The 12,884-nt window shown below is 43.8% G+C and overlaps 1 protein-coding gene across 3 annotated transcripts in view; it reads right to left on the bottom strand.

Annotated features, from left to right (window-relative positions):
- Positions 1 to 12,884, bottom strand: part of LOC130297913 (oocyte zinc finger protein XlCOF7.1-like) — a 92,553-nt gene that overhangs the window by 41,626 nt on the left and 38,043 nt on the right. The window contains exons 1-2 of one of the 3 annotated variants that reach the window (XM_056550778.1): positions 12,225 to 12,269; positions 11,895 to 12,042 (exon numbers count right to left, since the gene is read on the bottom strand). In XM_056550778.1, coding sequence (XP_056406753.1) covers positions 11,895 to 11,972 — 78 coding nt within the window. In that variant the 5' untranslated portion in view covers positions 11,973 to 12,042; positions 12,225 to 12,269. Of the gene's footprint in view, positions 1 to 11,894; positions 12,043 to 12,160; positions 12,195 to 12,224; positions 12,270 to 12,884 lie in introns of those variants that run through there. The other 2 variants (XM_056550787.1, XM_056550773.1) reach the window with 2 other exon arrangements.

Here is a 12,884-nt window from a genome sequence, read left to right on the forward strand (position 1 = left end):
GTATATAGCAGTGTATATGGATACTGGAAGCCTGTGCTAGCATTTCTCCTGCTGTGTATATAGTAGTATATAGCAGTGTATATGGATACTGGAAGCCTGTGCTAGCATTTCTCCTGCTGTGTATATAGTAGTATATAGCAGTGTATACGGATACTGGAAGCCTGTGCTAGCATTTCTCCTGCGGTGTATATAATAGTATATAGCAGTGTATAAGGATACTGGAAGCCTGTGCTAGCATTTCTCCTGCGGTGTATATAATAGTATATAGCAGTGTATAAGGATACTGGAAGCCTGTGCTAGCATTTCTCCTGCTGTGTATATAGTAGTATATAGCAGTGTATACGGATACTGGAAGCCTGTGCTAGCATTTCTCCTGCGGTGTATATAGTAGTATATAGAAGTGTATACGGATACTGGAAGCCTGTGCTAGCATTTCTCCTGCGGTGTATATAGCAGTGTATACGGATACTGGAAGCCTGTGCTAGCATTTCTCCTGCGGTGTATATAGTAGTATATAGCAGTGTATACAGATACTGGAAGCCTGTGCTAGCATTTCTCCTGCGGTGTATATAGTAGTATATAGCAGTGCATACGGATACTGGAAGCCTGTGCTAGCATTTCTCCTGCTGTGTATATAGCAGTATATAGCAGTGTATACAGATACTGGAAGCCTGTGCTAGCATTTCTCCTGCAGTGTATATAGTAGTATATAGCAGTGTATACGGATACTGGAAGCCCGTGCTAGCATTTCTCCTGCGGTGTATATAGTAGTATATAGCAGTGTATACGAATACTGGAAGCCCGTGCTAGCATTTTTCCTGCGGTGTATATAGTAGTATATAGCAGTGTATACGGATACTGGAAGCCTGTGCTAGCATTTCTCCTGCGGTGTATATAGTAGTATATAGCAGTGTATACGGATACTGGAAGCCTGTGCTAGCATTTCTCCTGCGGTGTATATAGTAGTATATAGCAGTGTATACGGATACTGGAAGCCTGTGCTAGCATTTCTCCTGCGGTGTATATAGTAGTATATAGCAGTGCATACGGATACTGGAAGCCCGTGCTAGCATTTCTCCTGCGGTGTATATAGTAGTATATAGCAGTGTATACGGATACTGGAAGCCCGTGCTAGCATTTCTCCTGCTGTGTATATAGTAGTATATAGCAGTGTATACGGATACTGGAAGCCTGTGCTAGCATTTCTCCTGCGGTGTATATAATAGTATATAGCAGTGTATAAGGATACTGGAAGCCTGTGCTAGCATTTCTCCTGCGGTGTATATAATAGTATATAGCAGTGTATACGGATACTGGAAGTCTGTGCTAGCATTTCTCCTGCGGTGTATATAATAGTATATAGCAGTGTATAAGGATACTGGAAGCCTGTGCTAGCATTTCTCCTGCGGTGTATATAGTAGTATATAGCAGTGTATACGGATACTGGAAGCCTGTGCTAGCATTTCTCCTGCGGTGTATATAGTAGTATATAGAAGTGTATACGGATACTGGAAGCCTGTGCTAGCATTTCTCCTGCGGTGTATATAGCAGTGTATACGGATACTGGAAGCCTGTGCTAGCATTTCTCCTGCGGTGTATATAGTAGTATATAGCAGTGTATACAGATACTGGAAGCCTGTGCTAGCATTTCTCCTGCGGTGTATATAGTAGTATATAGCAGTGCATACGGATACTGGAAGCCTGTGCTAGCATTTCTCCTGCTGTGTATATAGCAGTATATAGCAGTGTATACAGATACTGGAAGCCTGTGCTAGCATTTCTCCTGCAGTGTATATAGTAGTATATAGCAGTGTATACGGATACTGGAAGCCCGTGCTAGCATTTCTCCTGCGGTGTATATAGTAGTGTATACGAATACTGGAAGCCCGTGCTAGCATTTCTCCTGCGGTGTATATAGTAGTATATAGCAGTGTATACGGATACTGGAAGCCTGTGCTAGCATTTCTCCTGCGGTGTATATAGTAGTATATAGCAGTGTATACGGATACTGGAAGCCTGTGCTAGCATTTCTCCTGCGGTGTATATAGTAGTATATAGCAGTGTATACGGATACTGGAAGCCTGTGCTAGCATTTCTCCTGCGGTGTATATAGTAGTATATAGCAGTGCATACGGATACTGGAAGCCCGTGCTAGCATTTCTCCTGCGGTGTATATAGTAGTATATAGCAGTGTATACGGATACTGGAAGCCCGTGCTAGCATTTCTCCTGCGGTGTATATAGTAGTATATAGCAGTGTATACGGATACTGGAAGCCCGTGCTAGCATTTCTCCTGCGGTGTATATAGTAGTATATAGCAGTGTATACGGATACTGGAAGCCTGTGCTAGCATTTCTCCTGCGGTGTATATAGTAGTATAGAGCAGTGTATAGGGATACTGGAAGCCTGTGCTAGCATTTCTCCTGTGGTGTATATAGTAGTATATAGCAGTGTATACAGATACTGGAATCCTGTGCTAGCATTTCTCCTGCGGTGTATATAGTAGTATATAGCAGTGTATACGGATACTGGAAGCCTGTGCTAGCATTTCTCCTGCGGTGTATATAGTAGTATATAGCAGTGTATACGGACACTGGAAGCCTGTGCTAGCATTTCTCCTGCGGTGTATATAGTAGTATATAGCAGTGTATACGGACACTGGAAGCCTGTGCTAGCATTTCTCCTGCGATGTATATAGTAGTATATAGCAGTGTATACGGATACTGGAAGCCTGTGCTAGCATTTCTCCTGCGGTGTATATAGTAGTATATAGCAGTGTATACGGATACTGGAAGCCTGTGCTAGCATTTCTCCTGCGGTGTATATAGTAGTATATAGCAGTATATAGAGAAGAGGGTTGCATTGACAATCCAACACAGTGGGCAGCACATTGAACACATTTTATAAGTGATCAGAAACTTGTAAATAACTCATGAAAGAATAAAGTTATGTTAAAACCAAACACATCATTGTTTTTCTTGTGAAATTCCCAATAAGTTTGATGTGTCACATGACCCTCTTCCTATTTAAAAAAAAAAAAGTTGGATTCAAAATGTCCGACTTCAAAATGGCCACCATGGTCACCACCCATCTTGAAAAGTTTCCCCCCTCACATATACTAATGTGCCACAAACAGGAAGTTAATATCACCAACCATTCCCATATTTATTAAGGTGTATCCATATAAATGGCCCACCCTGTAGTATTACCCAGTTGTAGTGTAGTTAGCGTAGTGTAGTGTTACACAGGTGAAGTGTAGTGTTAGTGTAGCATTATACAGGTGTAGTGTAGTTAGCGTGGTGTTAGTGTAGTATTGCACAGGTGTAGTGTAGTTAGCGTAGTGTTACCCAGTTGTAGTGTAGTTAGCGTAGTGTAGTGTTACCCAGTTGTAGTGTAGTTAGCGTAGTGTAGTGTTACCCAGGTGTAGTGTTGTTAGCGTAGTGTAGTGTTACCCAGGTGTAGTGTAGTTAGCGTAGTGTAGTGTTACCCAGTTGTAGTGTAGTTAGCGTAGTGTAGTGTTACCCAGTTGTAGTGTAGTTAGCGTAGTGTAGTGTTACTCAGTTGTAGTGTAGTTAGCGTAGTGTAGTGTTACACAGTTGTAGTGTAGTTAGCGTAGTGTAGTGTTACCCAGGTGTAGTGTAGTTAGCGTAGTGTAGTGCTACCCAGTTGTAGTGTAGTTAGCGTAGTGTAGTGTTACCCAGTTGTAGTGTAGTTAGCGTAGTGTAGTGTTACCCAGGTGTAGTGTAGTTAGCGTAGTGTAGTGTTACCCAGGTGTAGTGTAGTTAGCGTAGTGTAGTGTTACCCAGGTGTAGTGTAGTTAGCGTAGTGTAGTGTTACCCAGGTGTAGTGTAGTTAGCGTAGTGTAATGTTACCCAGGTGTAGTGTAGTTTGCGTAGTGTAATGTTACCCAGGTGTAGTGTAGTTAGCGTAGTGTAGTGTTACCCAGTTGTAGTGTAGTTTGCGTAGTGTAATGTTACCCAGGTGTAGTGTAGTTAGCGTAGTGTAGTGTTACCCAGGTGTAGTGTAGTTTGCGTAGTGTAGTGTTACCCAGTTGTAGTGTAGTGTTACCCAGTTGTAGTGTAGTTAGCGCAGTGTAATGTTACCCAGTTGTAGTGTAGTTAGCGTAGTGTAGTGTTACCCAGTTGTAGTGTAGTTAGCGTAGTGTAATGTTACCCAGTTGTAGTGTAGTTAGCGTAGTGTAGTGTTACCCAGTTGTAGTGTAGTTAGCGTAGTGTAGTGTAGTTAGCGTAGTGTTACCGAGTTGTAGTGTAGTTAGCGTAGTGTAATGTTACCCAGGTGTAGTGTAGTTAGCGTAGTGTAGTGTTACCCAGTTGTAGTGTAGTTAGCGTAGTGTAGTGTTACCCAGTTGTAGTGTAGTTAGCGTAGTGTAATGTTACCCAGGTGTAGTGTAGTTAGCGTAGTGTAATGTTACCCAGGTGTAGTGTAGTTAGCGTAGTGTAGTGTTACCCAGGTGTAGTGTAGTTAGCGTAGTGTTACCCAGTTGTAGTGTAGTTAGCGTAGTGTTACACAGTTGTAGTGTAGTTAGCGTAGTGTAGTGTTACCCAGTTGTAGTGTAGTTAGCGTAGTGTAATGTTACCCAGTTGTAGTGTAGTTAGCGTAGTGTAGTGTTACCCAGTTGTAGTGTAGTTAGCGTAGTGTAGTGTAGTTAGCGTAGTGTTACCGAGTTGTAGTGTAGTTAGCGTAGTGTAATGTTACCCAGGTGTAGTGTAGTTAGCGTAGTGTAGTGTTACCCAGTTGTAGTGTAGTTAGCGTAGTGTAGTGTTACCCAGTTGTAGTGTAGTTAGCGTAGTGTAATGTTACACAGTTGTAGTGTAGTTAGCGTAGTGTAGTGTTACCCAGTTGTAGTGTAGTTAGCGTAGTGTAGTGTTACCCAGTTGTAGTGTAGTTAGCGTAGTGTAGTGTTACCCAGTTGTAGTGTAGTTAGCGTAGTGTAGTGTTACCCAGTTGTAGTGTAGTTAGCGTAGTGTAGTGTTACCCAGTTGTAGTGTAGTTAGCGTAGTGTAGTGTTACCCAGGTGTAGTGTAGTTAGCGTAGTATAGTGTTACCCAGGTGTAGTGTAGTTAGCGTAGTGTAGTGTTACCCAGGTGTAGTGTAGTTAGCGTAGTGTAGTGTTACCCAGTTGTAGTGTAGTTAGCGTAGTGTAGTGTTACCCAGTTGTAGTGTAGTTAGCGTAGTGTAGTGTTACCCAGGTGTAGTGTAGTTAGCGTAGTGTAGTGTTACCCAGGTGTAGTGTAGTTAGCGTAGTGTAGTGTTACCCAGGTGTAGTGTAGTTAGCGTAGTGTAGTGTTACCCAGGTGTAGTGTAGTTAGGGTAGTGTAGTGTTACCCAGTTGTAGTGTAGTTAGCGTAGTGTAATGTTACCCAGGTGTAGTGTAGTTAGCGTAGTGTAGTGTTACCCAGTTGTAGTGTAGTTAGCGTAGTGTAGTGTTACCCAGTTGTAGTGTAGTTAGCGTAGTGTAGTGTTACCCAGTTGTAGTGTAGTTAGCGTAGTGTAGTGTTACCCAGGTGTAGTGTAGTTTGCGTAGTGTAGTGTTACCCAGTTGTAGTGTAGTGTTACCCAGTTGTAGTGTAGTTAGCTTAGTGTTACCAAAATATATGTGGCTATGTGAGAACCACTGTCACATGGTCCATGTATAACACCACCACCAAAAATGAGAACCATACAAAAGGTATATATAGAGGAGGAGGATCTTTATTGAAAAATCTCAATTCTAAAAACATATAAATAAACCTGTAAGGAATGGGAACTACCGATATAACAGGCAGAAGAAATGATGGAGATCTAAGATATCACAGATACTAAGTACAGGGAGTGATGGTCACACCATGAGGACCTCTCCACCAGTAGGACATAAATATACAGACACAACGCAATAGTGTCGCAGTAGTGATGCAAAGAACTAACTGCAACGGGCATAATGTCACTGCTGTAAGGTGCAAAGTAACAGGAGAGCAACAAAAATACAGCAGATAACGAATGGTAAAATAGGCTTGACTCATGCACCTGACAGGCACCGGTCATCTCCTTACCCCCAACGCGTTTTCGCTCTAATGGCTTCCTCAGGGGGTATAATGTAGCAGAGGTGAGTGCGCCCTGAGCTGCTCTAATTAGTTCATTAGGGGAATACACCATCTATATAGCTGGCTGTATACGGTGATCAGACGGCCACTTACCCACCTCCGTTCCTGCTCAATCACTAGACGTGGAGCAACACAGGAAGATGACAGAGCTGGAACGGGGGTGGTAAGTTAGGCTCTCTAGGGGAAGAACCCTCAAAAATTTACTAACCCATTTTTTTTTTGGTGTTTTTCTTCTCGTTTCAGATACATGAATGCGGAGGAGAATGTCGGATTCGGTGGACTGTAACGATGACCTGCAATTTTTTGTTTTGTTTAAATAAAATGGTTAACGAGGGCTGTGGGGGGAGGGTTTTGCCCAATAAAAATGTTTTAACTTGTGGGTGTGTGATTTTTTTCTATTACTTTACAGGCTTAGCAGTTCAAGCTGGGGCTTAGCGCCCACCCCAAAAACAGCTAGCGCAAACCCCCAATTATTACCCCGGTACCCACCGCCACAGGGGAACCGTGAAGAACCGGTATCAACAGGTCCGGAGCGTCAGATACAACGTCAGGCTGTTGCTGTTTGGTTGGTATCTGGCTGAAAATGAAAAGACGAGGAACCACACACTTTAAAAAAAAAAAGAAAATATATTTTATATTGTTTTGCCACAACTGGAGGCACACTGGTTGGGAGACATTGTCTGTTACCCAACCAGTGTGCCCCCTCCTTACTGCCGCCGGTCCCGCCGCCTCCTCTTGCACTCCGGTACCCGCCGCCATCTTCTCCCCACTCTGCCCTGACATCCAGGGGCAGGCAGAGCAGGTATTTCAACTTTAACCCTCCCGCCCCCCTCCTGCCATTGGTCGGTTAGTCCTAACCAACCATTGGCAGGGAATAGGAGGGGGTGGTACCACTGCCACCTCGCTCCTATCCTTTAGGATGATCGGGGCTGTCTCTGACATCTCCGATTATCCCAATTTCCCGGCTATCGGGTCACCAGAGACCCAATCAGCCCGGAATTGATCGGCGCTTTGCGGCAATTCCGGGCTGATCGGGTCTCGGTGACCCGATTTACGGCGATCACCGACGTGTGTGTGTGCGGGGAGGGGTCTCAGGACTCCCCCAGGCATTGTCACGGGATGCCTGCTGAATGATTTCAGCAGGCATCCCTCTCCAGTCCCGGCGAGCAGCAGGGAGCGGAGAATCGCAGGGAGTCCTTAAGGGGTTAAAGGTGCGACAAAACCATCACGGTCCTACTGAAATGAGGCCAAGAGACCCTATGAGAGGCCGTCTTAGCATCTAAGTTGACAAGGATGTGACCCTTCGCATTCCTTTGGTAGCTGTGGAATAGGGTGTAAACGATTGGCCATGACTTTTGTGACTATTTTGAAGTCTACATTAAAGGGGCACTCCGCTGGAAAATACCTTATCCCCTATCCAAACGATAGGGTGAAGCCTGGAGCACTTAGTTCCTTAGTAGCTTCTGCGAAAAGGGACATCGACCCTTTTGGCACCTGCAAGGGACATGCAGTTCCGGGTGCCGGGCAGGTGAATTTTTCCGGCCCTTAGCCCGGCTTCGGCCAAAGCAGGGCCGGACCTGACAAGCGCAGCAGCGCTCAGCAGTCTGTATGGAGCGGGCTCCCGACTCCTGCCCGCTCCATAAACTGCAGCCCCCGGCTGATTTCAGAAGCTGGGGGCCGCCCCTAATAGCCAGCATGCGGCGATTGCCGCAGCTGGCTATTAACCCTTTAGATCGCCGCTGTCAAAGCTGACAGCGGCATCTAAAGGGACATGTAAATGCTCCCTGGTGGGCTAGTGGGGTGGATTCCCCCCCCCCACGCAGTGTGATAGCCGGAGGGCTTACCTCTGCTTCCTGCTGTCCCGTGGCTCTGTCATTGATAGATCCTGGCTGGACTAGGCTCTATGAATGGAGCGCAGAGCACACAGATCAATGGAGTTCAAAAAAACTCTATTGATCTGTATGAGGAATCTAATGGTTCCTCCTAAAAGTCTAATAAAGTGTAAAACAAAACAAAAAAAAAGTTTTAATAAAATTTGAAAAGTCACATTAACCCCTTCCATGTTAAAAGTTCAAATCACCCCCTTTTCCTATATAAAAACATGTAAACATAATAATAATAAACATATTTAGCATCGCTGAGTGCGTAATTGTACAAACTATTAAAATATAAATTATGTATCCCGTACGGTAAATGACTTAAATGTAAAACAAAATACCAAATACCACAGAATTGCAATTTATATAATAAAAAGAGATTAAAAAGTCAGATCAATACCAAAATGGTACCGATACAAAAAAAACAGATAATGGCGCAAAAAAATCAGCCCTCATACAGCCTAGTATGCGAAAAAATAAAATAAAATGAAAAAAGCTACAGGGGTCAAAAAATGGCAATTAAAAAATTCGAAAAACATGATGGAAACTATAGAAATCTTCATACACAAAATTACTGTAACCAGTGACTGAATGAAGTCTATAACTATTCTCTGCTTTTTGTGGTTACTACTCACCTGGGTGGTTACCTGTAGGAATGTCCTCCTTATACTGCTCATCACCACTCACATCTGTCTCTTCTTCTTCTTCCTTTATGTCTGTAGCATTAACATAGATCTGATCTTTCCCTGTAGATATGTCCTCCTTATACTGCTCATCACCGCTCACATCTGCCCCTTCTTCTTCCTTTATGTCTGTAGCATTAATATAGATCTGATCTTTCCCTGTAGGAATGTTCTCCTTACACTGCTCATCACTGCTCACATCTGTCTCTGGAGCATTAATAGTGTTCAGATCTTCTCCCTGATTCATAAGATGTGGAAGAAATATTATAAAAGTCATCAGACAGTAGGAGAAGTCACATGGGATGTTATAGATGAGCAGGAGATGAGGAGTCATGGAGGGTGAGGGGACTGACCACAAGAGCTTCACAGCCCTTCTACAGATCATAGGGAATATCTCCATCTACCTGATCATCCTGTGGAAGAAGAGGACGGGGACACCTCTCTGGTGCTGTTCTCTTACTGGATCTGACTGTAGGGAACACATACAGAGACTGAATTCATTCTTTACATACAAATAATGAGAGGACGTGTGTATATAGTCATGTCTATTACCTGGTGATGTGAGGGGCTGCTGATCCTCCATCATCACCTGATCCTTGTACTGATCCTTGTGTCCTTCTACATACTCCCACTCCTCCATGGAGAAATAGACCGCCACGTCCTGACACCTTATAGGAACCTGACACATAATGATACAGTCATCACCCCGACCCCTCCAGTGGTGTTACTGTATAATGTCCCAGCATTCCCAGCAGTGTCACCTCTCCAGTCATCACCAGACCCCTCCATTACTGTATAATGTCCCAGCATTCCCAGCAGTGTCACCTCTCCAGTCATCACCAGACCCCTCCATTACTGTATGTCCCAGCAGTGTCACCTCTCCAGTCATCACCAGACCCCTCCATTACTGTATAATGTCCCAGCAGGGTCACCTCTCCAGTCAGCAGCTCCATCATCTTGTTGATAAGTTCTAGGATCTTCTGTTCATCCATTTCCTCATGTATCAGGGAGTGAGGTGGGGGCCCCGGGATTGGGCTCAGGGTTCTTCCACATCCTTCACACACAGGGGCCCGACAGCGCCCACTAGAGGACTTCTTCACTACTGTGTAATCCTGTGTATGGAGAGACACATTAATATCACTACATACATTCCCAGAATCCCTCACCTCTCCAGTCATATCAATCTGTTATTACATAGATAAGAATGAGGTCATGTGACATCACTCCCAGAATCCCTCACCTCGCCAGTCATATCCATCTGTTATTACATAGATAAGAATGAGGTCATGTGACATCACTCCCAGAATCCCTCACCTCTCCAGTCATATCCATCTGTTATTACATAGATAAGAATGAGGTCATGTGACATCACTCCCAGAATCCCTCACCTCTCCAGTCATATCCATCTGTTATTACATAGATAAGAATGAGGTCATGTGACATCACTCCCAGAATCCCTCACCTCTCCAGTCATATCCATCTGTTATTACATAGATAAGAATGAGGTCATGTGACATCACTCCCAGAATCCCTCACCTCTCCAGTCATATCCATCTGTTATTACATAGATAAGAATGAGGTCATGTGACATCACTCCCAGAATCCCTCACCTCTCCAGTCATATCCATCTGTTATTACATAGATAAGAATGAGGTCATGTGACATCACTCCCAGAATCCCTCACCTCTCCAGTCATATCCATCTGTTATTACATAGATAAGAATGAGGTCATGTGACATCACTCCCAGAATCCCTCACCTCTCCAGTCATATCCATCTGTTATTACATACATAAGAATGAGGTCATGTGACATCACTCCCAGAATCCCTCACCTCATCAGTCATATTCATCTGTTATTACATACATAAGAATGAGGTCATGTGACATCACTCCCAGAATCCCTCACCTCTCCAGTCATATCCATCTGTTATTACATAGATAAGTATGAGGTCATGTGACATCACTCCCAGAATCCCTCACCTCTCCAGTCATATCCATCTGTTATTACATAGATAAGAATGAGGTCATGTGACATCACTCCCAGAATCCCTCACCTCATCAGTCATATTCATCTGTTATTACATACATAAGAATGAGGTCATGTGACATCACTCCCAGAATCCCTCACCTCTCCAGTCATATCCATCTGTTATTACATAGATAAGTATGAGGTCATTTGACATCACTCCCAGAATCCCTCACCTCTCCAGTCATATTCATCTGTTATTACACAGATAAGAATGAGGTCATGTGACATCACTCCCAGAATCCCTCACCTCTCCAGTCATATCCATCTGTTATTACATAGATAAGAATGAGGTCATGTGACATCACTCCCAGAATCCCTCACCTCTCCAGTCATATCCATCTGTTATTACATAGATAAGAATGAGGTCATGTGACATCACTTCCAGAATCCCTCACCTCTCCAGTCATATCATCTGTTATTACATAGATAAGAATGAGGTCATGTGACATAACTCCCAGAATCCCTCACCTCTCCAGTAATATCCATCTGTTATTACATAGATAAGAATGAGGTCATGTGACATCACTCCCAGAATCCCTCACCTCTCCAGTCATATACATCTGTTATTACATAGATAAGAATGATGTCATGTGACATCACTCCCAGAATCCCTCACCTCTCCAGTCATATTCATCTGTTATTACATAGATAAGAATGAGGTCATTTGACATCACTCCCAGAATCCCTCACCTCTCCAGTCATATCCATCTGTTATTACATAGATAAGAATGAGGTCATGTGACATCACTCCCAGAATCCCTCACCTCTCCAGTCATATCCATGTTATTACATAGATAAGAATGAGGTCATGTGACATCACTCCCAGAATCCCTCACCTCTCCAGTCATATCCATCTGTTATTATAGATAAGAATGAGGTCATGTGACATCACTCCCAGAATCCCTCACCTCTCCAGTCATATCCATCTGTTATTACATAGATAAGAATGAGGTCATGTGACATCACTCCCAGAATCCCTCACCTCTCCAGTCATATCCATCTGTTATTATATAGATAAGTATGAGGTCATGTGACATCACTCCCAGAATCCCTCACCTCTCCAGTCATATCCATCTGTTATTATATAGATAAGTATGAGGTCATGTGACATCACTCCCAGAATCCCTCACCTCTCCAGTCATATCCATCTGTTATTACATAGATAAGAATGAGGTCATGTGACATCACTCCCAGAATCCCTCACCTCTCCAGTAAGCTGGAACAGTATCTGTAGGGTGAGGTTTATGATCCTGTCGGCCATCTTGTTCCTGTCTCTCTCCATGGTTGATGGGTCATCCAGGAGAATTCTCTTATATAGAAGATATCAGCAGAGGATCCTGGATTGGAGAAACCTGAAGGGAAGAAGAGGAGATGATGAGAAATGGCGGCTGCTAATAGAAACAACAACAGACGGAGAAAGAGACAAATACACAGAAAGTTCTGGATCTTGTGATCTTCTTCCTTATGGACCTGAAGGGGTTAATAGTAATATCCCCTCCCCCAGCGCTCCTGATGTCACCACAACCGTATATACCTCCACCTGCAGACTGTACAGGAGCCGTGTGCTTACAGGACCTGCGATGATGTCACCGTCATGTGATCAGTCACATGGAGGAGGAGGAGTCACATGATCAGGGGCTGCTGCTCTAGGCTCATCTGCTCAGTGTATGCAGGACTCTGCTGTGCTGGTTGTGATCGCTGCTGGATGAGCTGAAGTTATGTGTATGCAGCAGAGCTGTGTGTGTGTGTGATGTGCGTGGTGCAGAGCTGTGTATGTGTGTGTTATATATGTCTGCAGCAGAGCTGTGTGTAATGTGCATGTAGCTGAGCTGTATGTGTACACAGTAGAGCTGTATATGTGTAATGTGCATGTAGCTGAGCTGTATGTGTACACAGTAGAGCTGTATATGTGTAATGTACATGTAGCTGAGCTGTATGTGTACACAGTAGAGCTGTATATGTGTAATGTGCATGTAGCTGAGCTGTATGTGTACACAGTAGAGCTGTATATGTGTAATGTGCATGTAGCTGAGCTGTATGTGTACACAGTAGAGCTGTATATGTGTAATGTACATGTAGCTGAGCTGTATGTGTACACAGTAGAGCTGTATATGTGTAATGTACATGTAGCTGAGCTGTATGTGTACACAGTAGAGCTGTATATGTGTAATGTACATGTAGCTGAGCTGTATGT

Source organism: Hyla sarda, chromosome 1 (genome assembly GCF_029499605.1).
Source record: "Hyla sarda isolate aHylSar1 chromosome 1, aHylSar1.hap1, whole genome shotgun sequence".
NCBI classification, from domain to species: domain Eukaryota; kingdom Metazoa; phylum Chordata; class Amphibia; order Anura; family Hylidae; genus Hyla; species Hyla sarda.